General features: G+C 39.5%; 1 protein-coding gene across 2 annotated transcripts in view; it reads left to right on the top strand.

The window, feature by feature from the left end:
- Window positions 1-1,031: 1,031 nt before the first annotated feature.
- The window catches only part of SLC35D2 (solute carrier family 35 member D2), a 64,462-nt gene continuing 37,618 nt past the window's right edge, over window positions 1,032-27,875 (top strand). For both annotated transcript variants that reach the window (XM_054688977.1, XM_037493112.2), the window contains exons 1-4: window positions 1,032-1,183; window positions 10,081-10,114; window positions 12,614-12,700; window positions 18,582-18,649. In XM_054688977.1, the coding sequence (XP_054544952.1) occupies window positions 1,032-1,183; window positions 10,081-10,114; window positions 12,614-12,700; window positions 18,582-18,649 (341 nt within the window). The remainder of the gene's footprint in view (window positions 1,184-10,080; window positions 10,115-12,613; window positions 12,701-18,581; window positions 18,650-27,875) is intronic.

The following is a 27,875-nucleotide window of genomic DNA, read 5'->3' as shown; positions in this document are numbered from 1 at the left end:
AGACATTTAAAGACTATTTAGAATGAAAGTATGGGACACTTGAAAAAATAGAGCAGGCAGGCTCTGGTCAGAGCAGGCAATTCTGGTCTACTTCCCTTCAATCACAGTGAACAACAAACACTGAGGCTTGCTTACTATCCATCTAGAGAAGTCGGCCCTCAGGTAAGGGGAGAACCTGCTCTAAAGTAGTCTCAGGCAAGAAGAGCCTTGAGACTGCACCCGTGTTATCCCTTGCCTCTCCACTCCTCGGTGTCAAAGAAGATAAGTAAAGACATGAGTTCACAGACGAGCTTGTACAGGACCGTTCTTGGATGCACTTTTTATAGTAGTCCTAAAGTAGAAGCAATTAAGATCCCATCAGCTGGTGAATGTAGAAACACATTGTGATACAATTAAATGGGTGAGTCACAAAAATGAACAATGAAAAAAAGCCTTAATAGCACATACATAAAATATATGAAAAGGCAAATCTAATTTACAGTAACGTACATCAGAGTTCCATGGTACTGTGGAATTTGACCTCCGCCGGGCACAAAGGGCAATTTTGGGGGTACAGGAAATGGTGCATGTTTTGAGCGGTTGTATTTGTCCAAGTTTTGAACTGTGGACTCGTAAAATCTGTCTTGTATTCTGCGCAAATTACACGTTAAAAACAACCACCCCCACGCCCACAAGATAGCAGGGGGAAAGCAGCCTAACAAACCCTGAGAGTTAACTGAAGTGTTTTCTCTCCAAGAGCTCAGTCTGGGCGCAAGTCAGCCTTACTCTATTCCCAGCCCCGTTCCTATATTCCCTGTAGGGTCAGAAGGAGGTGCTAGGATCCGTGGTATTTCTGCGAGCCAGCTCCAGTCGCACCGGATCCTCCGTGCCCGCAGCTTTCGGGGCCTCCGGGGACTGGGGTGGGGGCCCGCGGGCTGGTGGGGTTGGCGCCCAGGCCCTTCCTGTTTGGGCCGCGCCCTCCACCGCCGGGACCCGGGGCGGGGACGCATCCGGCGGGCAGGGCCGAGCGAGGCTGCGGCGGGCGGCGGAACATGACGGCCGGCTGCCAGGCCGAGGGCCCCGGCGGGGTCCCCGCCTCCGCGCGAGCGCCCTTGCCGGCGGCCCAGCTGCTGTCGGCCTTCTTCTACGGGACCTGCTCCTTCCTCCTCGTGCTGGTCAACAAGACGCTGCTGACCACCTACGGGTGAGCCGGCCGCCGGGGCTCCGGGCGGGGGCGGTGGGCAGCGCCCGTTCGCTCCGCGGCGACCTGTCCCGGCACCTTCCGCCTCTGCGCCCTGCGCGGGTCGGGGCTGGCCCGACCCCCGAGGCCCGGGCCGGGCCGCCGCGGAGCTGCCACAGCCCTCTGCGCGCTTCCACCGCGCCCGGGGCCGCGGGCGGACGGGAGCCCCGAGCTGGGCGCCTCGGGGACGCCGGGGCCCACGTGGATGGCCGAGCGCCACGTTTACCAGCACTGCAAAGGGCCGGAACCCCCGCAGGCTTCTAAAAACCCAGTCACAGTTTACCAGAGTCGTTCTACTTGGCGAGAAAGCAGCCACACCGCACCCCTACCGCCACCGCAGGACGCCCGCCTGGCTGTGCTTGCGGAGCCCATCCCCATGCCCGCAGATACCCTGGTGAACAGAGACAAGTGACCGAATGTGTACTCCAAAGATGACCTGGGCTTTATACACCAGTCTAGATGTTTAACAAGCACACGAGTCCTGATCGTATACGTTTGTTTGTATGGTTTCATTCTAAAATTACCAGCGGATTCATGGATAACTGAAGAAAACAATCACAAGTTCAGATGATGCGCTTTTTCTGTGAGTGCGTAGTAAACCAGCAAGAATGTGGTTCCTTGAGCCTATTCCTGTAGCATCATTGAAAGTGCTGTGGACTTAGACCCATTTCCACCATTTCATCCTCTATAGTTCTCTTGGGCCAGTCTCAGACTAAGCAGTTTTGTCAGATGTAAGAGTTGGATAATTATAACTCTGTTAATTCTCTCCCGGAGTTTTTCTGTAGCTGTCATAGATGAGGCTCTTTGTGAAGTATACTGAATGTAAAAATAAGAATTTTATAATGAACCCAAAGAGATCTCAGACTATTTCCAGGCTTCTTATTTTATTCTTGAGAATTAGCTCTACCTCCATTAGGTATTTACTGAGCACCTAGTATGTGCCAAGCCCATTACAGACACTAGAAGAGAGGCTGTGAACTATACAAAGGCTCTGAGCCAGTCATTTCACATCAGTGGTGGAGACAGAAAATAAACAAGTAGGTTCCTGAATAAGCAAGGTGATTGCAGTGGTGTCTTGTGAGAATGCCTGGGTGTGGAGTAGTTGGTGCTGGAGCATGTTAGGCAGAAGGGAATGTACTGAGGAGAGCATGAGGTTGGATTGCTCGGGGAACAGAGAGAAAGTTACTATGGCTGAAACTGACTAAGCAAATGGAAGAAGATAAGAGACAGTTGGGTGGGGGGGGGGCAGTGTGGGGGTATAGGCAGGGAAGACAGGATCAGATCCTTCATTTAATAATATTTATTAAGCATCAATTATATGCCAAGCACTAGTCTAGGCTCATGGGAGACAGAAGCGAATTAGGCAGATCAACATCCCAAACATCATTACATTCAGTCTTCTGGAGCTTGCATGGAGTTTTCTGCTGGATCAATCAATAAAGCAAAGAATTTATTTTATGTCAGATGCAACTATGTGGTCAGGGGAAAAAAAAAAGGCAGGAAGAGAGTGTCAATGTGGAACAGAGTTTACAATTCCAGTGTGATCACTGAAGTCTCACCTTTATTTTTTATTTTTTAAGATTTATTTATTTATTTATTTATTTGAGCACTGGGTTCAGTCAGAAGTGCGGGAGGGTGAGAGAATTCATCAGAGCCAGAGTGGGGAGCAGAGCAGGCAGAAGGACCGAACTACACTGCTGAGGGGAGCAGCGGGTGGCAGGAGAGGCCTGCATGCCATGTGGGACCCTCCTCCAGTGGCCGGGGAGCAGCTGGGGATTGAACTGGTGCTGCAGAGGCTGCGGGCAGCTTCGCAAACCAGCGCTCAACCACTGCGCCACCTGGGAGGCCATGAAGTCTCACTTTTGAGGTCACCTCTGAGTGAAGTAAGGGAGATGGAGGAAGAACATGCCAGGCATGGCACTAAATGGGGAATGGCATTAAGTGGGACCCCAAGGTAAACAGATTGCTAGATTATATAGGGCCCTTTGGACCACCTGGAGGGGCCCTGAAGGAGATGGGAGTCACTGGAAGGAGAGAAGCAGAGGAGTGACATGGTCTAAATCACCCTGTCTTGAGAGCAGATACTAGGGGACTAGGGTCAAAACAGAGAGACCACGACAAATAGTTTAAATATTAGCCCACATGCAAGCCTTTCCTTGGAAGGATTTAGCAGGGGGAGTCACGCGCCATAATTTGTGCCATTAAAAAGATTTCTTTGGCTGGTAATCGGGTGGAGAATTGATGGTAATGGAAACAGGGATGGAATTAGGAAACACAATATTCTAGATAATTCTAGGATGGTTGGTCTGGACTGAAGGGGTTGTAGCAGATATGGAGGGAAAGTATAGATGTGGGATATTTTTTGGTGATACTATGACTGTTGATATTCTTTTTTTCCCCCAAAGATTGATTTATTCATGTATACAAGAACTGGGGTGCAGGCCAGAGGTGCGGGAGGGTGAGAGGATTCACCAGAGACAGAGTGGGGAACAGAACAGGCAGACTGACTGAAATACACTGCTGAGGAGAGCAGCGGGCGAGACAGGAGAGGTCTGCCACACCATGTGGGTAGTTCCCTGGCTGGCTGGGATCGAACCCACGCTGCAGAGGCTGCGGACAGCTTCGCAGAGCTGTGCTCAACTGCCTGCACCACCAGGTTGGCCCGACTTTTGATATTCTTTAAGAGATTTTTACCAGTGTATTGCAGTGTGTTTGCTGGTGTCCATGGGAAACACAAAACCTTCCTCAAGGAAATGAGAATGAGCATATAAACCAGGATCATTTAGCACATACAATGCAAGCTAATGAAAGAAAAAGAAAATTCAAATAACTCCCAAAAAGAAAAAATAAGCATATGCCATTAATGGCCTTGTTTGGGAGTGTCTAGCAGTTATGGCAAATGAAGCTTGAAGATAAGTCTACTTTCTTGAGTAGATAAGACTTTTCTTGAGATAAGTTTACTCACTTGAGTGAGTTCTGTGCTCACTGGCCATAGCAGTCATATCACCTCTTCTTAGAAGCAGGGTCCAGAAACACTGGTTATGTGGTAGGCAGGTGGAGGGCAGTGTCCAACAAGGAAGAATTATTATACAGGACATCTCAGGTCCTAGCCAGTCTATCTTTAAAATTCTGAGTTCCATCATTGAAAGAGCAAATCAATTTTTTGCCTTAGTAAGAAAGACCTTTAGAACTCTTATAAGTGAACACATTTCCGTAATGTTATTTTATACAATTGGAGAACCCTGTTCAAATAACATTGTTTATTTTTGCATCTGCAAATGTTGTAAGAGCACATTTTTGAGGGAGGAAGTTTGGAGTGATTTGGTTACAACAATAAACCACAGAAATCTGACCCAGCATTAGTTATTTGAGGATGGGTTGTTGTGTTGTAGGAAGAAGGAAGGACCTTACTATGATTACCTAATTTACAGAATCTTGAGAATGTAACTCTGGGGTGTTTTCGCTCTTCCATTTTGAGCAGATTGTTTCTTGATGGGGTACAAGACTGATGAGTGATCTTAGTTATTTGTTAGTTTTAATTCATTGTAATGCTAGATTTACCTGGATTGGCAAAGAGATCTTTGAAGGTCTTGCCGTGTAAGGGAAAAACAAGGTAAACCTGCTTCTTTGCCAATTGGTTACCCCTGGGCTCCTCAGATTGAGATTCATGAGGGTTGTCCGAGTTTGTTTTTGTTGCCATTTTGATACTGTTCCCTGTGTCATGCAAGAATTTACTAATGATGCTTAATAAAAACATAGAACTTAGTTGTATACAGTTCAACAAGTATTGTCAGTATTTGCTGTGTGAGTCTATTTTTTTATGCCTCCCAAGGCTTTGGGATACTTTGACACAGTGGTTTCCAATCTACTTGGCAGTATGAATTGCTTGAAAAGGTTTTTATAAACATGATTCAGTCAGTCTCCAGTGGTGGAGACTGGAAATTTAAAACAGAAACAACTCCTGGTTTTCTTTTACTGTGATGAAAACCTGCTTGCTCCTGAAGACACCTCTCTCCCTGACCACTAGGATGGACCTGGACTTTAGCCTCACCCTGCCCTGGTGAGGCCAGGAGGTGGCTTCAGTCCTCCTCACATCATCACAGTGCCCCTGCTCTGTGCAGACTCTGGACTTCACCCCTCCCTTACTGGTTTCCTGTAGGGGCTCCTGAGCCTCTGTGACTCCTTCAGTGAAGGCTTCAGTCTTCCCACCGGGACTCACTTGAGCTGCTGGGAACCTCATGGTGTCTCTCCTGGGACTTGGTTCAGCCCTGCCTCCTGTGGTCACTGCAAGGGCCACAACCATCTTTGCTCCACTCTGACCAGGGGGTGTTCATACCCTGGACCACCTTTGGATTTTTTTTGCTCCAGTCTGCCTTCAGGACATCCCTTCCCTCTTGGACCAGGGGAGAGCCACTGACCTACCTTTCCCACCTTGTGTGATGCTCACCAGACATGGCCCACCACCTTCATCCTTCCTTTAGCACCTGAGCTGCTCTGACTATTGTGGGAGAAAAACCACTTCTGAGCAGGCAGGGTTGACTTTAAAATTGATGACTACAGGCCTCAGTTGGCAGCCCTGACTACCTACTAGTTTCTTTTGGGGCTTGCTTTTCTGGTCTCAGAAATGACTTGTGCCTTCATCTAAACCCCTCTCCCTGTATCCTCCAACCTCCTTCTCTTACACTTGATTGAGAAAATAGAAACTATCAAATTGTAACAGGGTAGTCTCCATAGAAAGGGGAGGTTCCAGGTTCCCTGCTATAACTGAGAAGGGTAGCTGAGCATTGAGGGGAAACTAGGAAGGACTTGGGGAAAAAGAAAGGAAAGAAGAGGACTAGGAGAAGGCCTGGAGAAGCAGGCAGAGCAGACAGACTTGTGAAGAGGCTGCACTTGCTCGTGGCCTTGGACTTTCACCAGGGGCTTGAGGGACATGGAAGGAGACACTTGAAAGAGACATGGGTGAGAGACCTGTAGGGAGGCTGACAATGGCAGCCTTTGTCTTGACTTCAGTTTTGCTTTTGCTTTTTTCTGTCCATACTTGTCTGGCCCCTTCTTTCGCTTTGCTATGGTCCCCACTTGAAGGTGCCTTAGATCTGTGGTGAGCTTTTGGGCCTCAGTGGTTCTGTTTTGGGCCAACTCTGTTTGGCTGGGCATTTACCCGTGAGGGGATGGGTAATATTGGTTGTTTCATGGGGAAACTATTTTAACTACATTCTCTTCTCTCTATTGCACACCAACTGTATTAAAGTCCTTTTCTATTGAAGGTTTTATGTACTCAGAGTATGTTTGTTTTTATGCAGTGAATGGCAAGAACCCGTTTAGAGCAAGCAGGTTTGGGAGTTCTGGAGTGTTCCTCATCCTGCCCACTAACAAAATAAGGCCCCTCCATATCCTTCTGCTCAAGTGGAGGGACTACTTTGTTTCCTCCAGTAATCAGGGCTCTGCTTCTCTCTCCAATATCCTTTTCCATTCTAGGCAACATTTCTCCATCAGCTTTAAAACAAGTTTGGGTGTCTCAGGCAAAACTAACTCTCCCTTAACTCTACCTGGACTCTCATTTCTCTGTTCCTTTCAGAGTTGTGTGCATACACTTTCTACACTTCTTGGCTCCTCTCCTATATTAAGAATTCAGTGAAAAGAATTAGGGTTTGTTTAAATACACAAATGTACAAAGACAACAATAACAATTATCTGTCCATAACTAGACTCGATATCTTGAAATATTTTTTTTCAAGAAAAATCATTCTGTTGTGATCATTATGAGGAATTCACACAAAAACTGTTATTGGGTTAAATGTTTTAAACTACTATAATTAACATTAGGGAATAATTACAGACATCTTTTTAGATAGATGGATGGATTGGAGATATATATATATACACATATGTTGAAATGCCTTTGTATTAATGGGTTCATATTACGTATGCTAATTATTTACTAATTTATTTAAAAAACAAGTGGGGGGAAGGGATTTCTATTTAATTTTTTCTTTTTGAGGCTAACCTAGGTCCCTCAACAACTTTTTATTATGAAAGTTTTCAAGCATATAGAAAAATGGAAAACAAAGTACAAGGAACACCCCACTAAGATGTAGTGGTTAACATTTTGCTATTTTTGTCCTTCACCCCACCATTGGAAATCAGTTGCAGAGGTGCTTCTGTGCTCTGAAATATGTGATCGTGCTCCCCTGAAATAGGGATATTATTCAACATACTGTCAGCTAAAAGAATTGTTACATTTTGAAGAAATTTCACTACAAGAGCTTAAAAATCCCTCTAAGATTAAGAGATCACAAAAAACATTAAGAAGTTTATTTTGTGAACATGCTTCAACTGTTGATAGTGTGATCTTCCTGCTCTGAAAGTTGAGGATTCTTGCATACTTGTACACTTTACCCTGTCTTCCCTCCCCTCTTCTTTTGTAATGTTGCATCCAGTTGTGTAATTATACTTGTATTGTTGTTGGAATCTGTTAGTGTTTAAATGCATACAGTAATCAGCAACAGCCCTTTTACCACAATGTCTCCATCCCTGAGCTCACTATGTTGATTTGACTCCTAATTTGTGGATTCCATTGTCAGGCAGTTTTTTATGGCAAGTTCATGGCTGTGACTTTAATCATGTTGAGATTTTCCTCTACCAGTGTGCAGATGTGAAGATTGTTTGTTTTCTCCCCCGTCATGTCAAGCAAACGAATTTGTCTTTTATTCTTCGGATCATTTCCTTTTCTCTTTATTGAGTTTGGCATAACAGGCACAGCAGTTAACTCTGTATGGTGGTGTTTATATTTCGTATATATTTATCTTTTCGACTTTATCCTTTTCTTCTGCATTCTCTGAAATTACCTACAGTGTTGGTAATTCAGTTTTAGCAGTGGCCATTTAGTTCTGTGCTGTTTCTAAATTAGTCATGGGAGTTAAGTTGCTTGGTCCTCAGTTAGTGTCTTTAGATCTGTATGCGCCCTTTTCATCTCATCCAACTGTTTTGTCATCTCGATTTTGAGCTCTTGTTTTATTGGTGTCTTCTTTATTAAGGTGTTCTGTAGCTGGAAGCAATTATGAAGATTATCTTCTATTATATTTTCTTCTAGGGCAGACTCTGTTTACCTTTTTGTAAACTTTCAGTTGTTCTTTTACAATGTGTTGATATTGTCTTATTTATTTTATTTTATTTTATTTTTTTTTGGTGTCATAGGTTGTATTCTCTGGGAAGCAGACTGACTCGTGGAGGAAGTATCTTGGGGCAGGCTCTTGGAAATCCGTTCTGGTCAGGGGGTGAGGTAGGCAGGGTTAGGCAGAGAGGAGTTGAGCTGTGCTGCAGTCACAACAAAGCCTGATCTAGGGGCTGTGGAGCTGGAAACTGCAGAGTTGTTCTGAACTGGGGGCAGTTAATATCCCCAAGGAAACAGGTGATTGAAATACAGCTGCTCTCTGGGTGGGAGGGGTGCTATTGGCAAGGCAATGAGGAAACCTCTAGGAGGGGGTAGGTGGGTGGTACAACCTGGCTTCCACGAGAGTTAACTTTATTCTCACACTGGTACCAGATTGAAGGCTGAGAAATTTTTTTGTGATATCTCCCTCCCTATTTTTTAGTAGCTTGACATAATGACTGGAACCAACGGACAACAAGTAAGCCGGAGGAGGTGTAATGCCGCCTTGTTTAGTATGTGTGAGGTAGGGTCAGGAGTCAGTATCCAAACTAGCCAGTGTCATTTGTTGAAAGACTCTGCTCCTTCTCCCCTTCTCCTTACTCTGCAGTGTACCTGTCTCCATACCCTCTTCCATTGTCCTGTTTGGACTATGGTTTTACAAAAAAACACAGTGTCTCATTCATTGTAGCTTTAAAGTGAACCCTAGCATCCAATAGTCCTTCCTCCAATTTTGTTCTTCAAGGTAATCTTGGGTAATTATTGCTCTATGTTTTCCATTCAGTTTTTGATCAGGTTATCAGTTCCTGTAAAATACTTGCTGGTATTTTTACAGAGATTACATTGATTTTATAGATCAGTTTGAAGATAATGAACCTCAGTACAATACTGAGTTTCTAATCCATCAACTTTATTTAGGACTTCTTTAATTTTTTAGATATTGATTTCATTAAATTTGTTCCTGGGTATATTATTTTAAAAAATAGTATAATGAATTGCTCTGTATCCATTATCTGGTTTCAACACCCTTTTTGCTCTTCTCCCCTACCTTTTATATTCCTCCTCCACTCAGTTCCACCATTTTCCCCTAGATTGTATTGAAACAAATTAAAATTATATCATCATATGTACTTTGACCTGCACTTATGAAAGATATGGATTCTTTTCTTTTAAATAACATTACCCCAATACAATTTTATACCTAGAAAAGTAAAAAATAATTCCTTAATATTGTAAACTATGTACTTAGTGTTATTTGATATGTTTTTGTTGGTATTATAAATGATATCTTTAAAATAATTTAAAATAAGTAATATCTTTAAAGTGAATAAATCTTCACTTTACTTGATTCTTGCTGGCATATAGATACAAATGAATTTTTCATGTATTCATCTTTTATCCAGTAAACTTGCTAGAGTTATTTATTAATTCTAATAATTTAACCCAGATAATTTTTGGCTTTCTACATATACCATCATGTTTTCTACTGATATAAAGACAGTCTGCTTCAAACAGCAGTAGGAAATTACTAAGTTTAGCAATGATCCCTTTTAAAAAGGAAAGGACATGAAAAATCAACAAATTTGATATTGTTTTCATTGTCTAAGAGTGTAAAATGCCCAAGACTTTAAAATAACTTTTATCATTGTATAATATAGATTTTTCAAATTTTTATCAGTTGCTAAAAATACTTGTTTTTCTGTGTTCTTTGTAGCTTCCCGTCACCGATTTGTCTTGGAATTGGACAGGTAAGTGGAAAAAAAATTAAGCTCTAAATAAGCATCAGTATACATGAGAAAAATGTGCTGTCTTTGTTTAAGACTTATTCTACAAATGTATTCTGCTGGCAGACACAGGAGTATCATGGATTTTTTGGTGAAATAAGGTGAAATAGTGAGGTACACTTTATTTCATTCTGTGATTTAGGAATAGCTATATTTATAGGGAAAAATGACTACTTATTTTAACTTTCCTAATTGGATTTAATTACTGTGAAGCATGGGCCCAGCAGACTCAAAGCCTACAATGGCTGTTGGGTAAAAGTGCATGGGTAGGGGCTGGTGGATGGCAGGGAGCATGGTTACCCCCGTCCTGGAAGTGTGCACTGGGTACTTGGTTTAAGCAATTGTGTGTGAGAGGAAAAGGTTTGGGGAGATGAGACAGCACCTGCTATGCCCTTATTATAGAATTTCAGAAAGTTTTCAAGAGAAGTAGGGAATTTTAATTTTTACATCAAATCTAATTTTTAAAATTTATTTATGCATACAAGAATTGGGGTATAGACCAGAGGTGCTGGGGTGTGAGAGGATTCACTAGGGACAGAGTGGGGAGCAGAACAGGCAGATCTACTGAAATACACTGCTGAGGGGAACAGCGGGCGAGACAGGAGAGGTCTGCTGTGCCATGTGGGTATCTCCCTGGCCAGGGATCAAACTCATGCTCCAGTGACTGGCCATAGCTCGATAACACTGAGACTTAACACCTTGTGTCACCAGGGAGACCCAAAAATCTAATTTGTAAATGCTGGTGCTGGATTGAGATTTCTAGATAACTCTTATAGGCTAAGCAAAGAATGTTTGCAGTTTGCTTCCTGCAGATTTGTTTTCAAGTGTAAGGATGAGCTTGGATAAGTTGTCAGATGAACTTCATTTGACCTTTATTCTGAAATTCCCCATTAATACTAATTTGCCCCTTGTTTATTCTTCTGGTGATATGCTGATGATTTCCAGTAGAAAAGTGGTAACAGGCATGGTTAAGTTTAATTTATGGGGAGAAAATTTAAAATTATGAAAATTAACTAAATTTAAATTGTGCATCTTGAAATAGCTGCCATTTATATGGTTAAAACATGATTTTCATTAAGTGTTCTGCTAATAAGTCCCTCTTAGCAACATCATTTTAGAGAAATGAAGGAACAAGGAAACTGTTTTTCCTTAAGGTCAAAAAATATATGATCTTTATATACTAGTGTGAAACTCTGTAGAAATAAGTACTTTCAATATCAGAGAATATTTGATAATGTGTCCTTGGTAATCTGTAAGGCAAGTAAATTTACTGGTGTGTACTCAGTAAAGGTAAAGACTTTTTGATTGGCAATTTGTTTGGGGAAGAGACCAGCAGACCTAATTTTAAAAGTTTGAATTCAGAATATTTTAGATAAGTGCTAGTACATTTCTGAAAGAGTTATAATGCAAACCATAAATACAAACTGCAATTATAATCTGGAATGGACTCTAGTTATGTAGAGTCTATCCTAAGCATTAAGTTTTTAAACTCATTAGAGTCAAAATTTAGGATTGTAATAATGTTGAAGTCCTTAAATTTTTGCATCCTTACATGGAAAAAATTAAGTAAGTTCTAACATTTTCATTGGAAGATGATATTCAATTGTTTATTTTGGGATGATAATCTGGAGTATTTTTAATATACCTGCTCTGCTCCAGATTAATAGGATTTGAATGAGATTTTTAAAAAAATTTTTTAAAAGTTTTTTTAAGATTTATTTTTTATTTATACAAGAACAGGGGTACAGGCCAGATGTGCAGGAGGGTGAGAGGACTCACCGGAGACAGAGTGGGGAACAGAACAGGCAGACTGATGAAATATACTGCTGAGGGGAGCAGCGGGTGAGACAGGAGAGGGCTCCTCGCCATGTGGGTTGCTCCAAGGCTGTGGGGATCAAACCTGGGTTGCAGAGGCTGTGGACAGCTTCACAGCACTGCGCTCAACTGCCTGTGCCACCAGGGAGGCCCAGGATTTTTTTTATAATACTGGCTACTATGCAAAAAATTCCTTTCAAAGTTTTTCTCTTAATTTATTTTCTGTATTACAGAAATACTGGACTTTTCAAAAAGTATGTTTATGTGTGGTATTTCCTCCCCCCCTCCACTTCCATACCCACTCTATGGGGTAAGGTAACCATATGTGGGAGTATGGTTCAGGAACAGTGATTGACCTCACTTATTGTATGGTCACTTTTGGGAACATTGTTCTGTTTTCTATGATCGTTCCTTTAGCCCCTTGAGATAATATGTATGTGTATGTCTATTATACCTGTGGTTTTAACAGAATCCATACAGTGGCAAGAAAAGTGTTAATACTCCAAGAAATCATTTTTTAGACCCTAGAAAAGTGAATTTTGGGGATGTATTTTTTTTGATGGATCTATTTTCTTTGGGTGATGTCTTTGTGCCTGAAGCCACCTTCCCAGATATTTCGCTGAGGTTTCTCTCTCCCCTTTTCTTTAGATGGCAGCTACCATAATGATACTGTATGTGTCCAAGCTAAATAAAATAATTCACTTCCCTGATTTTGATAAGAACATTCCTGTAAAGGTAGGTGATGAAAGTACATACAGTTGTGATGGAATATATGAAAATACTTTAGAATGACAAATTGATCTTAGAGTACAAGGTCTGTTTTCATATACACTATGAAACTGTACTGTGAAACTTTTGTCTAGGGTAGAAACTTCTTAAGGAATATTTTATATCCTTGTAAGCATTTTAAAATTGTGAAATGTGATCTATGTATAGGGAAAATATATAATACACAAATGTATACTTGAATAAATAATCAACCCTGTAACTATTACCTAGGTCATCAGATGGAATCACAAAATCTCATTCATTATTCTGATTATTAATATAATAAACATTGATAAGTAATTTTCTTGATTTCCTTGTAATTTTTCTAAATTTGTATGCATCCCTGAATAATATAATATAATTTGGGGGGGCTACAAAAATAAAAAGTACTGCGCTGAACATATTTATACTTGGATTTCAGGTAGTATTATCATGACAAAATAGACTGTTTTGTTTCTTAAACAACGGAAGTTAATTTTTTCATAATGCTGGAGGCAGGAAATCCAAGATGGAGGCGTCCACAGGCTTGGCTTCTGAAGCCAGTTCTCTCTCTGGCTTGCAGACAGTGGCCTTTCACTGTATGAGCGCATGCTTTTTCACTGTGGGAACACAGCCCTGGTATCTCTTTCTCTTCTTATAAAGACACTCGTCATATTGAAATAGGCCCCACTCTTTTGTCATTTAGCCTTATTTACCTGCTTTTACTCCCTATATCTAATTATAGCCCCATTAGGGGTTAGGGCTTCAAAATAGGAATTTTGAGAGGACACATCCAGTCAACAACACAGTGTGAATGAGTTTCTTGGGGGTAGGGGTGTAGCAAGAAGTGGAACCTCTGCCTCTTAGGGCGTGCTTATCTTCAACTTGAGTAGATCATGTCAAGCTGTTTCCAAAGTGATTGCACCAGTTCACACACCTGACAAAACTGCATAAAGTGTCTGTGTTGCTCTAGATTCTTGCCAGTCCTTGGTGTGCCACTCATTTTAAACCTTACTAATTTGGGGAGTATGTAATGACATCTTTTAGCTTTAATTTGCATTTCTGGTTACTAATGAGGTTGAGAGTCTTTTCACTATTTTAGTGCCCATTTGGATATGCCCTTTTTTGAAGTACCTCTTAAAACTTTGGCCCATTTTTTTTTTTTTATTGACTTGATGTCTTTTTCTTACTAATTTGCATAGGAGTTTAAAAAATATATTAATGATAGTCCTCTTTTCAGTTAATACAGTATTATAAATGCATTTTCCCTCTCTGTGTGGTACCTTTTTCTTTTCTTTTTCATTAATGTGTAAAGTCATGAGCTGCATAATAATGTTTTGGTCAACAGCAGCATATACATGGTGGCCCTTATAGGTAACAGTGTGTAACAGGCTATGTCATCTAGGTTTGCATAATTACACTCTGTGATATTCCTCCAATCATGAAGGAACCTAACAAATTATTTCTCAGAATGTAGTCCCATCATTAAGTGATGCATGTCTGTATTCCTTATCATAAACAGGAATTTTAACTTTTTATTTCCTTTTTATTCTTATTCCTTTTATTTCCTATTTATTTTAATTCCTTTTCATTGGAAATTAGTCAAAATTTTCAGTCTCTTCCTTTATAATTATTGTTTTACCTACTTAGAAAATCCTTTTTTATTCTGTGGTCAGAAAGATATTTTTCTAGATGTGTTAGGCTTTTAATCTTCTTGGATTTCATTTTGCGTATGGTGTGAGCTAATGTTTTAATTTTATTTTTCCCCCCAAATTCTCCAAGACTTTTCCTTTGTCCATTAGTGTTTTCTGTACCATTACCACCCAATCTTAATTATTTCATGCTTCATGAAAAGTCTTACTATCTAATAGAGCAAGTCTTTCTTCTTAGTTCTTGGTTCTTTACATTCCTCTATGACTAGAAACAGCTTTTCAAATTCCAGAAAAAATAATGATCTTTTAGGATTATTTGTGATTGTGTTGAAGTTTTAAAGCATTTTGAGATGAATTAACATCATCTTTCAAGTGTTTAATCTTTCAATCCATGAGCATGGTACACATACTCTTTAATTGCCCTCAGTAAAATTTTATAAGGTTTCTTTTTATAGTTCTAACATTTTTGTTAGATTTGTTCTGAGGTACCTTTTTTCTTGCTGTTGTGCTTTAAAAAATGACATTATTTGAAAAACAATGTCCATGTTTTATACTGTTTTTATATCTGCAAAAGTGTAGAATATTAATTATAATTTAATTGTAGTTACTTTTGGATTATCTATATTCATAATCAGTTCGTCTGCAAAAAATGACAGTTTGTTTTGATTTGCCAACATTCTTCTTTTTCTTTTACTTGCTTACTGCATAGCATAGGACCTCCAGTTCAGTGTTGATTGAAATGGTACTACTGGGTTGTAGGCTTAATGTCCTTGATATCTATGTTGGTTAAAAAGTTTAGTTATCACATTGTAGGGTAAGGAAAAATGTCAGGCTTTTCTGCCCTCCCGCCATTAGAATAGATGACGGATCCTTGTGGTCCTGAATGCATGCCTGATGTGGGCATAGGTAGACGGGATTCACCTGGGCTGAGACTGGGCTTTTAAGGGCGGCGTCATGGGGACGCCAGCAGAAGCAGAAAGAGAAGCTGAGAAAGAAGTAGCAGAAGCCGAGAGAGAAGCAAGAGCTGCAGAAGCCGAGAGAAGGCTGGAGACCCCAGAGTGAAGACCTGCTGGGGGCTGGGAGGCCTGCCAGCCTACCAGCCCCCCAGCACCCCTGCCTGCCATATACCTGGTAATCCCAATAATAAAACTGCAAAACCACTGAGGACACCAATTCCTCCTTTACCCGGTCTGCTGGATCATAGAAAACCTGCACCGTGTCCATTCCTGCCCTTACACACATGACCTTTGATCTGAAAGGGAAACTTAACATTTCACCATTAAGTATGTTATTTGCTGTAGGTTTTATTGTAGATACTTTTTATCCATATTCCAGGTGACTTTTGCTGCATAGCTTAGTGATTCGGAACATTAATCATTGTATTTCTCAGAGGTACTATGATTACGGAATTTGGGGAGGACTCATCTGGGCAGTTCTAACTTAAGGCTCTCAGGTAGTTGCCCACAGACACTGGCAGAGCAGAAACAATGGCAGCAGATTAGTGCAGATGGGAGCTGCTCACACATCTCTATTCAGTAACCTCAGGCTTCTCTGTGTGTTTCCCCATGTAGACTAGTTTGACTTTTTTTTTTTTTTTACAAAATGACAGACTAAGGAGGAGCAGAATGATTACACGGTAGCTGAAATCTTCTAAGAGTGAGCGATTCAAAAAGCAAGGCCCAAACTCTGTTGCCTTCTATGACTTACCTTGGGAGGTCGCATAACATCATTTCAATTGTATTCTATTTGTTGAAAACAATCCCATCCAATTTTAAGGAGGGGGGGAGTGTCAAAGTCACATTTGAAGAGAATGTGGAATAGGAGATATTGTTATAGCCATCATCTGTGAATTTTTCTCTTTCTCTTGGTTATTTCTGTCCAATTTTTTCTTTTGATTTATTTATTTTGAGGCTGTTTTATTAGGAGCCTAAAAATTGGATTATTAGTTAATTCTTCATGGTAGATTATAAAGTCTTTACTTACATGATGTGAACCTCTTCTGATTCAGTTCATCCAGTGTTAACCTGGGTGTGATAGCAGGTATACCTAACTTACAAGTGCTGAAGTTGATTGTTAAGTACCCTCCCCCTCAGCAGTGTAAAGTCTTTCTCCTATTTACCCCTCCTCTCTTCTTTTATGCTCTTGTCAGCAGGTACTTTAATACTTTACCTTCATTTAAACCTTATAATACATTAAAATTTTTTTTAAAAAGGAATGTTTGATTACATTTTCACACATATTTATTGCTTCTTTTGTTTTTCTTTCCTTTTTTCATATCACATTTTCCATTTTCCTCCTAATTAAAATATCTACTTCCTTTATTTTTTCCTTATTTTTAAATTTTTTAAAAATTTATATATATTTTACATCATTGTTCATTTTTAAACAATGCTTACTTACCCCACTCAGGTGTAGTCCCCCTAGAATTTCCTTCCCCAAGGCACCCGTGGGCCTCTCCCCCTCCCTCCGATTCCTCTCCCTCCCTCTTCCCTGCAGGATGTCTTTCAGAATGTATGGATGCTCTACTGATGGTGAATTTCTTTAGTGCTAGTTTGAAAAAGTCTGAAATTTCCCCTTGGCTTTGAGAAGTATTCTTGTTGGTAGAATTCCAGTTTGGCAGAAGGTTGAAGACGTAATTCTGTCGTCCTCTGGCATTCTTTGTTTCTCTCTGGGATTTTGTTCTCACTTCACTTTTAGTCTGGGGATTCTTCACTATTTTCTCATTTCTTTCATGATTTTATGCTATAAGTTATTTTACCTAGCACTTTAAGTTGTTTTCCACAGAGAGACTAGGGCAAATAATCTAGTGTACTTTTACTGGAAACCACAAGTCATTATTGGTCTTATTTTGATTATATATGTGGAAATGGAGGCAACTGATTCTTTCAATGCCTTAAAATCCTGAAAGTTCTAATTTCACCCACGGTGTTACTGTCGAATCAGGTGTAGGTTGTTAATCTGAATGTTGACAATAAGGGGAAGGTCCTGAATCTCTTGGCCTCTCTTATATGTTTGGTTTATTTTTGAGTAAGTCTCCAGATAATAAAATTGTGTAACTTTTTTTTTTCTTGCACATGACACTGAATACTTCAAAATCCTTTTAAGGATCTTAGTTGCACGCTTAATGTCCTTGATATCTACGGTCTGTTATGCTGGTTAAAAAGTTCTTATAAAATATACATTAAAATATATAACATTATAATATATGATAATAGATATTGTTTTCTTATGAAATTTACTTATGGAAGACTAGATCTTACATTTTGTCTGGTTTCTTTTGTATGTTCTGAATATTTCTGCTGACAATTAGAAAATAATTCAGGAGCTCATAAACCTAGTTTAAGTACTTCTGGTACATTATTTGGCCTTGGTAGATATTTAATCATTTGGGGCCTTTAAAACAAATAAAGTAACTCCCAAAAGTGTGCCACTATATACAACTATTTATGTGACACCTACCTTGTGACATGCAAGTGAGAGACAAAAACTTTTGCCTTTGTTTAGAAAGTGAAATGTTCATGTTAACAGAAATTTTTTTTTTTTTGTAAAGATTTTATTTATTTATACAAGCACTGGGTACAGTCAGAAGCACGGGAGGGTGAGAGAATTCACCAGAGTCAGAGGGGAAAGCAGAGCAGGCAGAATGACGAAGTATACTGCTGAGGGGAGCAGCAGGCGGCAGTGGACCCTCGCACCATGTGGGACACTCACGCCATGTGGGACCCTCGTCCGGTGGCTGGGGATCGAACCAGTGCTACAGAGGCTGCGGGCAGCTTAGCAACCCAGAGCTCAACCGCTGCACCACCTGGGGAGGCCCATGTTAACAGAAATTTGCACACCTTTCACCAACCTTCTGAGTCTCATGCATACACTATAAATATCCATCCTCAACTCACTACCCCAGCCAGGGGTCTCCACTCAAGAGAGGTGCTTGTTCAGAACCTTACTTAATCTACTAATATGATTAGGGTCATCAATTCCATTTCTATCCAGTTTCTCCTAGCCTATGATTATGAATATCACTGTCCATCTGACTGTTTTGATCATATGGAGAAACTCATGGGTATGTTTTGGATGCTTGAAAATTTGCAGTCATTTCAGGAAATGGAACTCTGATTTATTTACTGATGGGGAGTTCATATCATTTTGCTTTATATATGAAGAGATATCCATTATTGAAGTTCTAACCAAATATTCTTTCTTTTTTTTCATTGAAGCTGTTTCCTCTGCCTCTCCTCTACGTTGGAAACCATATAAGTGGATTATCAAGCACAAGAAAATTAAGGTAGAGTGGATGATATTGGTTGATGATTCTTCACTTGTTTGCTTCTGGTGATATAAAGACCAAGTTTCATTTTCATGATGTCACTTGAGTTCCATGTAAAAGACAATAATTAATAATTCACAAAAATAAGGTAGAATTTAGAATTTGATAAAGTGTTTAGAAATGTAAAAAAGCTAATATTTTTTCCCTGATATTCAAGATTGAACATTGAATATGCAATAAACAAGTTATGGTTTATCCAGAGAGTTTCATCCATTTCAACATAGTTCTGTACAACTTTTGATATTGTTACAGTTTTAATAAAATCAGGGAGCATTATTAGATCTGGTCTAGTTCAAGGTGGTGCAGGGAAAAGCAAATGTCAGATGCTCTTTTCATGTGATATATGCCTCTGAAATTTGCATTTGCATTCATTATGGGGTCTGTAAAAAATGAAAATGAAAGTGTAGGAAAGACCAAGCCATCTCCCAAATCAGAAAACATTCTGAGAAATATGTAGCCTAATGAATACACATGAATAAATACTTAAGTAGTGAGAAAATTAAGTCTGTGCAAAGGGAGACAAAGCAGAGGAAAACCTGTTTGTAAAGTGGGAAAATGGAAAAGAGGTAGGTAGGAGGAGACAACAAGGAGAAGACCCAGGTGGGAAATTAGGCTATTACCTTTTACTCCTGTTTGGATAGGAAGGTAGTGGTTGAGAAAAACAAAATGTAAAATATTATTTTTAGGTATATATTTTAGTTGGTTTGTTGTTTTCTTCTTGGATATGACTGTCAAATTTTCTTAATTGCCTCAAATTTATTTTGAAGCTTCCTGTGATAGATGCTACTGCTGTGTCACCTTGCATCCCCCTGGCCTGTATCTCTGTTCATCCATAGCTGTGGGGTACAGCTTTCATTCACAGGGACAACTTCTCACCTCTCACATTGGGATCTCTGCCTCTCAGATGAGGGCTTTGTTTTTTTAGCCATTTTAGAAACATCTTTATTATGAGTGTCCTCAAACACTTTTCTACCTGCATTGCAGAATAGGTATTACTTCTATTCACTAAAGTAACTCTGTTTTGAATGTAGTAAGTAAGTTGTGTTCTTAGAAACATTTTTATTGCTTCTTTAGGTGCCTAACAGATGTGGTAATATTTAGTCTTAGGTGACATGGGGATTTTCTGGGAGAAGAGAACCAGCATATGAAATTGAGGGGGAAGAAAAAAGGATCACTTTTACATGATCTAAGTGTGTCATATGCTCCTCTCCTCATATTTTCCATAAAGTGTTACCTTTAATGACTTGATCAGATTCAATTTTTCATGCAAGATTTATTGGTGATATTTGCTTCTTTCTGCTGCAACATGGTGTAAATGTTGTACCTCCCTCTGAATGGCATTAAATGGATCAATTTCACTTTTTAAAATAGTTTTGGGCTTCCCTGCTGGCCTAGGGGTTAAGTTTCAGTGCTATCATGACAGCTTAAGTTCAATCTCTGACCAGGGAGTTAATCCACATATGGCACAGCAGACCTCTCCTGTCTTGCCTGCTGCTCCCTTTAGCAGTGTATTTCAGTAAATGCACCTGCTTAGTTCTTCCATGAAAAAATAAATAAAACCTTTAAAAAATTTTTCTATTTTCTGTGGAGGTTCAGCAGTAATAGGGATTGCAAAAATGGTAAAATTCTGAGTCTTCCTTTATCTTCCAATTTCTGTTCCACATGGACTCTTGGATAGTCAAATTTTTCCTAATACATTTTTTAAGAGAGAGAAAACATATGGCAATATATTAGTATCAATAAAATCTAACGTGGATAAAAAAATAAATACATTTCTAGTTTCTTCTTTCTTTCTGGTTACTTCTCCCTTCCTTCTCTTTTTTCCTACTTTTTCTGCCACTAGTCAATGTTGAATTTTTTGGGTAAATATCAATTGACATTTTTTTTATATTAGTTTTTTTCCACCATCCCTGTAATTTCACCCTCTCTCTCCCCTCCCATCTTAACCTCAGAAACCTCACTTCACTTATTAGTATCAGCTAATTTTTGTGAGTATTTTGAATCATTGATGCACCTATTATGCAAATGTTCATATTTGTTTTTGTCATACTGATTTGTTTTACTGCACAAACTCCTATTGTGCTATAAATGATAACATTATTGTTTTTCCTTACGTCTGACCAGTATTCCAGTGCTTGTATACACCACATCTTCTTGATCCAGTCTTCTATCACCAGGCACATAGGTTGTTTACACAACTGTTGTAAATAATGCCGGAGTAGACATTGTAGAACTTAAAATGATTTTGGCTGGTGGTTTTGCATTCTTTGGATAGATACTTGAGAATGGGATTGCTGGGTCATAGGCTATACTTTCATTTTGTTTTTTTAAGGTATAGCCTGATCATTTTCCAAAATGACTGAGCCAGTTTACAATCCCACCAACAATGCATTAGGGTTCTTCTCTCTTCTCATCCTCTCCAGCACTTGATGTTGGGAGTCTTCTAAATGTTGCCATTCTCATAGGTGTGAGATGATGTCTCATTGTGGTTTTGACCAGTATTCTCTCTTATTAAAAGTGACGGTGAGCATTTTCCCATATATCTGTTGGCATTGTAGATATTCTCTTTGGTGAATTGTCTGTTCAGATCTGCTGCCCATTTATTAATTGGGTTGTTTGTGTTTTTTTTTTTTGTTGTTGTTGTTAAATCGAATGCTTTTTGTATGTCTAGTATATTAACCCCTTGTTTGTTGTGTAATGTGTGAATATTTTCTCCCATTTTGCAGGATGTCTTTTTAACCTTCTTGTATTTTCTTTCACTGTGTAAAAATTTTTAACTTGAGGTAATCCCAATTATTTATTTGAGCTTTTTAACAAATATTTTATTTTATATAATTCTTACATCATTTTTCATTTTTGCACAATGTATGCATTTTCATTTTGGTTATATTCCCCATACAATTACACACCCCCCCCTTATTTTGACCCTAATCCTTCCTCTCTCTGCCCACCCCCCCCCCCCCCAGTAGTGTGTCTCTGGTTTATAGTTGCTTGTTGATTTTGATTTTTCTTTTTTATAATTAGTCTTTTTCCTAGAAAACCTAAATAAGGGACCAGGAAAAAGACCAATTGTTTGAGTTTCATTTCCCTTGCTGTAGGGGTCAAGTCTTCAAAGACATCTTTATCACTGATGTCCTGGAATGTATTGCTAATGTTTTCTTATGTATATTTTATTGTTGCAGGTCTTAAATCTAAGTCTTTAATCTGTTTTGAAATTATTTGTATGCATAGAGTTAGACAATAATCTAACATCAATCATTCTTTTATATGTGACTGTCCAGTTTCCCCAGCATTGTTAAAGAGACTCTATTCATTGTTTAGCTGTAACTCTTTTATAATAAATTATTGATATATGCATGGATTTAATTCTGGGCTTTTGGTTCTGTTCCATTGATTCATGTGCTCATTTTTATTCAAATGTCCTTTTAATTACTATTGTTTTATAGTATAAACTCAGGTAACATGTAGCAATACTCATCTGAAGTTTTGATCTGTGGCTTTCTTTTATTGTGCTATCTTTAATTTTGCTGTTAGAGAAATGTTGGCATCATAGAATGATTTAAGGAGCTTTCCTTCTTTTTAGATTTTCAGAAATAATTTGAGGAAGATGGACATAAGTTCTTTAAAGGTTTGACAGAATTCAGTTGTAAAATTGTTTGGCCTGGGCTTTACTTTTTGGGAACCTTTTTGTTACTCTTTCAGTTTCCATTATTGTGATCAGTTGATTCAACTCTTCTATTTATTTCAGGTGTGGTCTTGATAAACCATATTGTTTTAGAAATTTTCCATTTCTTTAAATTTATCAAATATTTTGGCACATCATTGGTCGTAGTAATCTCCGATCCTTTTAGTTTCTATATCATCTGTGGTAATTTCCCCTCTTTCATTTCTTATTCTGTTTATTAATGTTTTCTCTCTTCTTTGTAAGTTTAGCTAAAGGTTTACCTACTTTATCTTCTTGAAAAACCAACTCCTAATTTCACTTATCTTTTGTTGTTTTGTCCTTTTGATCTCCATATTGTTTTTTGTGCCCTTGTTATAGCCTTCTTTCTACTAAAGTTTGGTTTTATTTGTTCCTTCTTTACAAATTGCTTTTGGTTTAATATTGTTTATTTGGGGTTTTTCTTACTTAATGTGGGCCGGTGCTGCAATTATCTTGTCTCTCAAGACCAGTTTTACTGTATCCCATGAATTCTGACAGCTTGTGTCCTTAGTTTCATGGTATTTTTTTGATTTGTTTTAATTTCATCTTTTAGTGATATTAAATTGATCTTTTTCACTTGTTAATGATGCTAAAGGGTTAGTCTGGTCCCTTCAGTAGAAATTTGCCCATCAATCTGTCACCTTACTGTTTTGGCATCCATGATGATGATCACCTAAATCCATTGCTTCATTACAAATTACAGAATGGTGATTTTCTAATAATATTACCCCCTTTGCATGTACTATTGACCCTGGAACAATGCAAGGGTTAGAGATGCTGACCTCCTCTACAGTAAAAAATTCACATATATGTTTTGACTTGCTGAAAACTTAACTACTAATAGCCTGCTATTGACCTGCAGCTTTATAACATAAAAAAGGTGTTGATTAACGCATACTTTATGGTTACATGTTATATACTGTATTCTTAAATTAAGCTAGAGAAAATAAAATGTCATCAAGAAAATCATAAGGAAGGGCCTCCCCAGTGGCCAGCGGGTTGAGCGCAGCGCTATGAAGTTGTCTGCAGCCTCTTCAGCATGGGTTCTATTCCCAGCTAGCCAGGGAGATACCCACATGGCGCAGCAGACCTCTCCTGTCATGCCTGCTGCTCCCCTCAGCAGTGTTCTGTCCATCTGTCTGTTCTGCTCCCCACTGTCTCTGGTGAATTTTTTTCACCCTCCCATGCCTCTGGCCTGTACCCCAGTTCTTATATAAATAAAACAAATCTTAAAAAAATCATAAGGAATAAAAAAAATATGCTTTCAGTAAGTACTGTAGTATATCAATGTGAGGTTGTAGAGGCAGGACTGGACACGGGGCAGGTTTTCTAGGATCCAGCAGACCAGGTAAAGGAGGAGTCAGAGTCCTTAGTGGCTTTTTGCAGGTCTTTTTAGATTACCAGGTACAAGGCAGGCGGGGGCACTGGGGGGCTGGCTCCCAGCCCCCAGCAGGTCTTCACTCTGGGCTCTCCGGCCTTCTCTCAGCTTCTGCTTCTCTTGCTTCTCTCTCGGCTTCTCTTTTGGCTTCTCCTGGCGTCCCCGTGACGCCGCCCTTAAAAAGCCCAGTCTTAGCCCAGGTGAATCCCATCTACCTATGCCCACACCCTACTCCAGGTGCCCGCCATCAGGCATGCATTCAGGACCGCAAGGATCCATCATCTATCCTGATGGCGGGAGGGCAGAAAAGCCTGACATTTTTCCTTACCCTACAGAGGTTATATCATATTTTTACAAGAAAACCTGTATGTGTTGTCGTATTTTGAGATCATGTTGTTCAAAGTCAACTCTATTGTCTAAAATTCTTTAATAAATACAACTTTTCATAATTTCACACAGGAAAGGTAGGATAAAAGTTTCATTTTAAATGTTCAGAGTAATAAATTAGTATCTTGTCACTTCAGTGGTCACCATTTAAAGTATTTTTTTGTTTGTTTGTTTTTTACTATCATTGTGAGCTCATGAACTTCATTTACTTAGTACAAGTCTTTCATCAGATATGTGCTTTGCAAATATTTTCTTTCATTCTTTGGCTTATCTTTTCACTCACACAGTGCTGTTGTTCTGCAACTATCCCAGGTCTGGAAGGTTCATTGTAGGTTCAGGCAGCTTGAAAGAGAAACTTGGAGCCCTTGGCATCATCCCCACAGGTCAGGGGAAACAAACCAGGATGGAGATAGCAACTTGGGCCCCCCTGTGAATCCCTATATGCTCGTGCTCTTTCTTCTCTCCACTGTACTCTGCCGCAAGGTCCTCTGCTGCCCCTGCCCTCTGCTGCCGCCCGTATATGCTCGGTCTCCCTGCTCAGGTGTGCCCACTCATGCACGTGCACACCACACTCCAGGAGCCACTATCAGACCACATAGAAGCTAGTGGAGGGAGGGAGGGAAAAGCCTCATAACTTCCATTTACCCTACACCTGTCTTTTAGAATAGAGGTTTGAAATTTTAATAAAATTCCACCATCAATTTTTCAGTTCATTGATCATGTCTTAGGTGCTGTATCTAAAAATCCAAGATCACCTAGATTTTTCTCCTATGTTTTCTTCCAGAAGTTTCATAGTTTACATTTTACATTTAAGTGTTTGATCCATTTTGAGTTAATTTTTGTGAAAGGTATAAGGTTTACTGCATTCATTTTTTTTTTGTTTTGCATGTAGATTTCTGTTCTTTGATCACCATTTGTTGAAAAGACTATCTTTTTTCCCCAATTGAATTGTGTTTATTCCTTTGTCAGAGATCAGTTGACTATATTTGTGTGGGTTTATTTCTGGACTCTTCTTTTCCACTCATCTACTTCTTTGGTTTACTTGATGTTTTAATTCATTCTATAAATATTGGGTTGTTGGAAAGGTCATGACACTTTTTGTTTGAAGAACATAGAAAAAATGCGTCATGACTTTTCTGACAACCCAGTAATTTTTGATGCTTAAATTGTCCCATTTCAAGCTACAAGAGGCTCTTTGTATTGGTTTCCATGTTCTAGGGCCCCACTTTTCTTGCAATTTCTCCAAGAATCCCTTAGTTATTTTTAATGTTAAAGAATATGTTGAGGGCCTCCCCGGTGGCGCAGCCGTTGAGCACTGGGTTGCGAAGCTGCCCGCAGCCTCTGTAGCGCCAGTTCGATCCCCGGCAGCTCCCTGGCCACCGGAGCAGGGTCCCACATGGCGCGCAGACCTCTCCTGCCGCCCGCTGCTCCCCTCAGCAGTGTATTTTGTCATTCTGCCTGTTCTTTTTTCCACTCTCATTCTGGTGAATTCTCTCACCCTCCCGCGCTTCTGACTGTACCCAGTGCTTGTATAAATAAATAAATCTTAAAAAAAAAAAAAAAAAGAATATGTTGAGGCCACACTTTGGGTGCTGTACATATTTTAAAAGAAGGATCATTATATTGATGACTATCATATAAAGTGTGAAAGAAAGAAAGGGGACAGAGATGACTTTGTGGTTTTGGCCTAATGAAGTGGAAGAATGAGATTGCCACTGATTGGGTCTGTAATTAAAACTGTTAGGTGGTCTGGCCATTCTCTGTCTAACATGTTAAGGAACCGCCAAACTCTTTTCCGCATTGGCTGCACCAATTTACATTCCAGGAGTAACATAATGGTTAGATTTCTCTGCATTCTTGTCAAATTTGTTTTTGTCTGTCTGTTTGACTTGATCTATTCTAGTAGTTGTGAAGTGGTATCTCATAATGGTTTTAATTACATTTCCTTTGTCCAATGATGTTAAGTATTTTTTCATGTACTTATTGGCTATTTATATATCTTGTGAGAAATACCTATTCAAGTATTTTGCCTATTTTTAAGTTATTTATCTTTTTATTGAATTACAAGTTTTCTTTAAATATTCTATTCCCTTATTACACGTGATTGCAAAATTTTCTCCCATTCTGTTGGTTGTCTTTTTACTTTACGTTGTATTTTAAAGCACATTTTTTTTTTAAAGATTTATTTATTTATTTATACAAGCACTGGGTACAATCAGAAGCATGGGAGGGTGAGAGAATTCACCAGAGCGGGGAACAGAACAGGCAGACTGACGAAACACACTGCTGAGGGGAGCAGCAGGCGTGGTGGGAGAGGTCTGTGCGCCATGTGGGACCCTCGCCAGCAGCTGGGGATCAAACCAGTGCTACAGAGGCTGCAGACAGCTTCACAGCCCAGCGCTCAACTGCTGTGCCATGGGGGAGACCCTAAAGCACAAAAATTAAAAAAAAATTAACACATGAATTAATTAAGGGAAAATGTGCATAACATAAAATTTATCAGCTTAACCATTTTAAATATTTTAAAATTGTGCTAAAATATACATATCATGAAATTTGCTATTTTAGTCATTTTTAAGTGTACTGTTAAGTGGCATTAAATATTTTCATAATGTTGAACAATTCTTAGTTACCTATTTCCAGAACATTTTCATCATACCAAAGAGAAATTCTGTACCCATTAAATAGCAATTATTCCTATTCCCCTTTGTTCCAAGCCCCTGGTAACCTCTGTTTTACTTTCTGTCTCTACAAATTTGTACACTCTAGATATTTCATACAAGTGGAATCTCACAATATCTGTCCTTTTATATTGACTTATTTTATTTTTTTTTAAAGATTTATTTATTTCTGCATACAAGAACTGGGATATAGGCCAGAAGTGTAGGAGTGGGTGAGTGGACTCACCAGAGGCAGAGTAGGGAACAGAATAGGTGGATTAACTGAAATACACTGCTGAGAGGAGCAGTGGGTGAGACAGGAGAGAGGTCTTCTGCACCATGTGGGTCACCTCCCTGGCTGGGGATTGAACTGGTGCTGCAGTGGTTGTGGATAGCTTCATAGTGCTTGCGTCTTAACACCTTGCACCACTGGGGAGGTCCCTACCTTGACTTATTTTAATTGTCATAATGTTTTAAAGGTTCATCTATGTTGTAGCATGTTATCAGAATTCCATTCCTTTCTAAGACTAAATAATGTTCTGTTGGGCCTCCCTGGTGGCGCAAGGGCTTAAGCACCACACTATGAAGCAATCCAAAGCCTCTGCAGCACGAGTTCAGCCCCCGGCCAGCCAGGGAGCAACCCACATGGCACAGCAGACCTCTCCTGTCTCACCTGCTGCTCCCCTCAACAGTGTATTTCAGTCAGTCTTCCTGTTTTGTTCCCCACTGTGTCTCTGGTGAATCCTTTCACCCCCCCTCCCATCTCTGGCCTGTACCCCAGCAAGTTGTATGCATAAATAAATAAATCTTTAAAAAAATAAAATAAATATATGTTCTGTTGTATGTATATATCATATTTTGCCTGTTCATTTATAAAAGCTTTAGAATTTGACCAAGTCCACCAAACAATTTAAAAATGAACAGAGGCACTAAATAGACATTTTTCTGAAGAAGTCATCCAGTTGTCTAACAGGTAGATGTAAGGTGAAATTCCCCTCATGAAATCCCTAATCAAGGAAATGTGAATCAAAATCATGATGAGGTATCACCTGTCAC

This window comes from Talpa occidentalis, unplaced genomic scaffold (genome assembly GCF_014898055.3).
Source record: "Talpa occidentalis isolate TD23 unplaced genomic scaffold, MPIMG_talOcc4v2.1 talOcc4.7, whole genome shotgun sequence".
NCBI lineage: Eukaryota > Metazoa > Chordata > Mammalia > Eulipotyphla > Talpidae > Talpa > Talpa occidentalis.
Note: the sequence above shows the minus strand (reverse complement) of the source record. Positions and strands in the feature narration are given on the sequence as shown.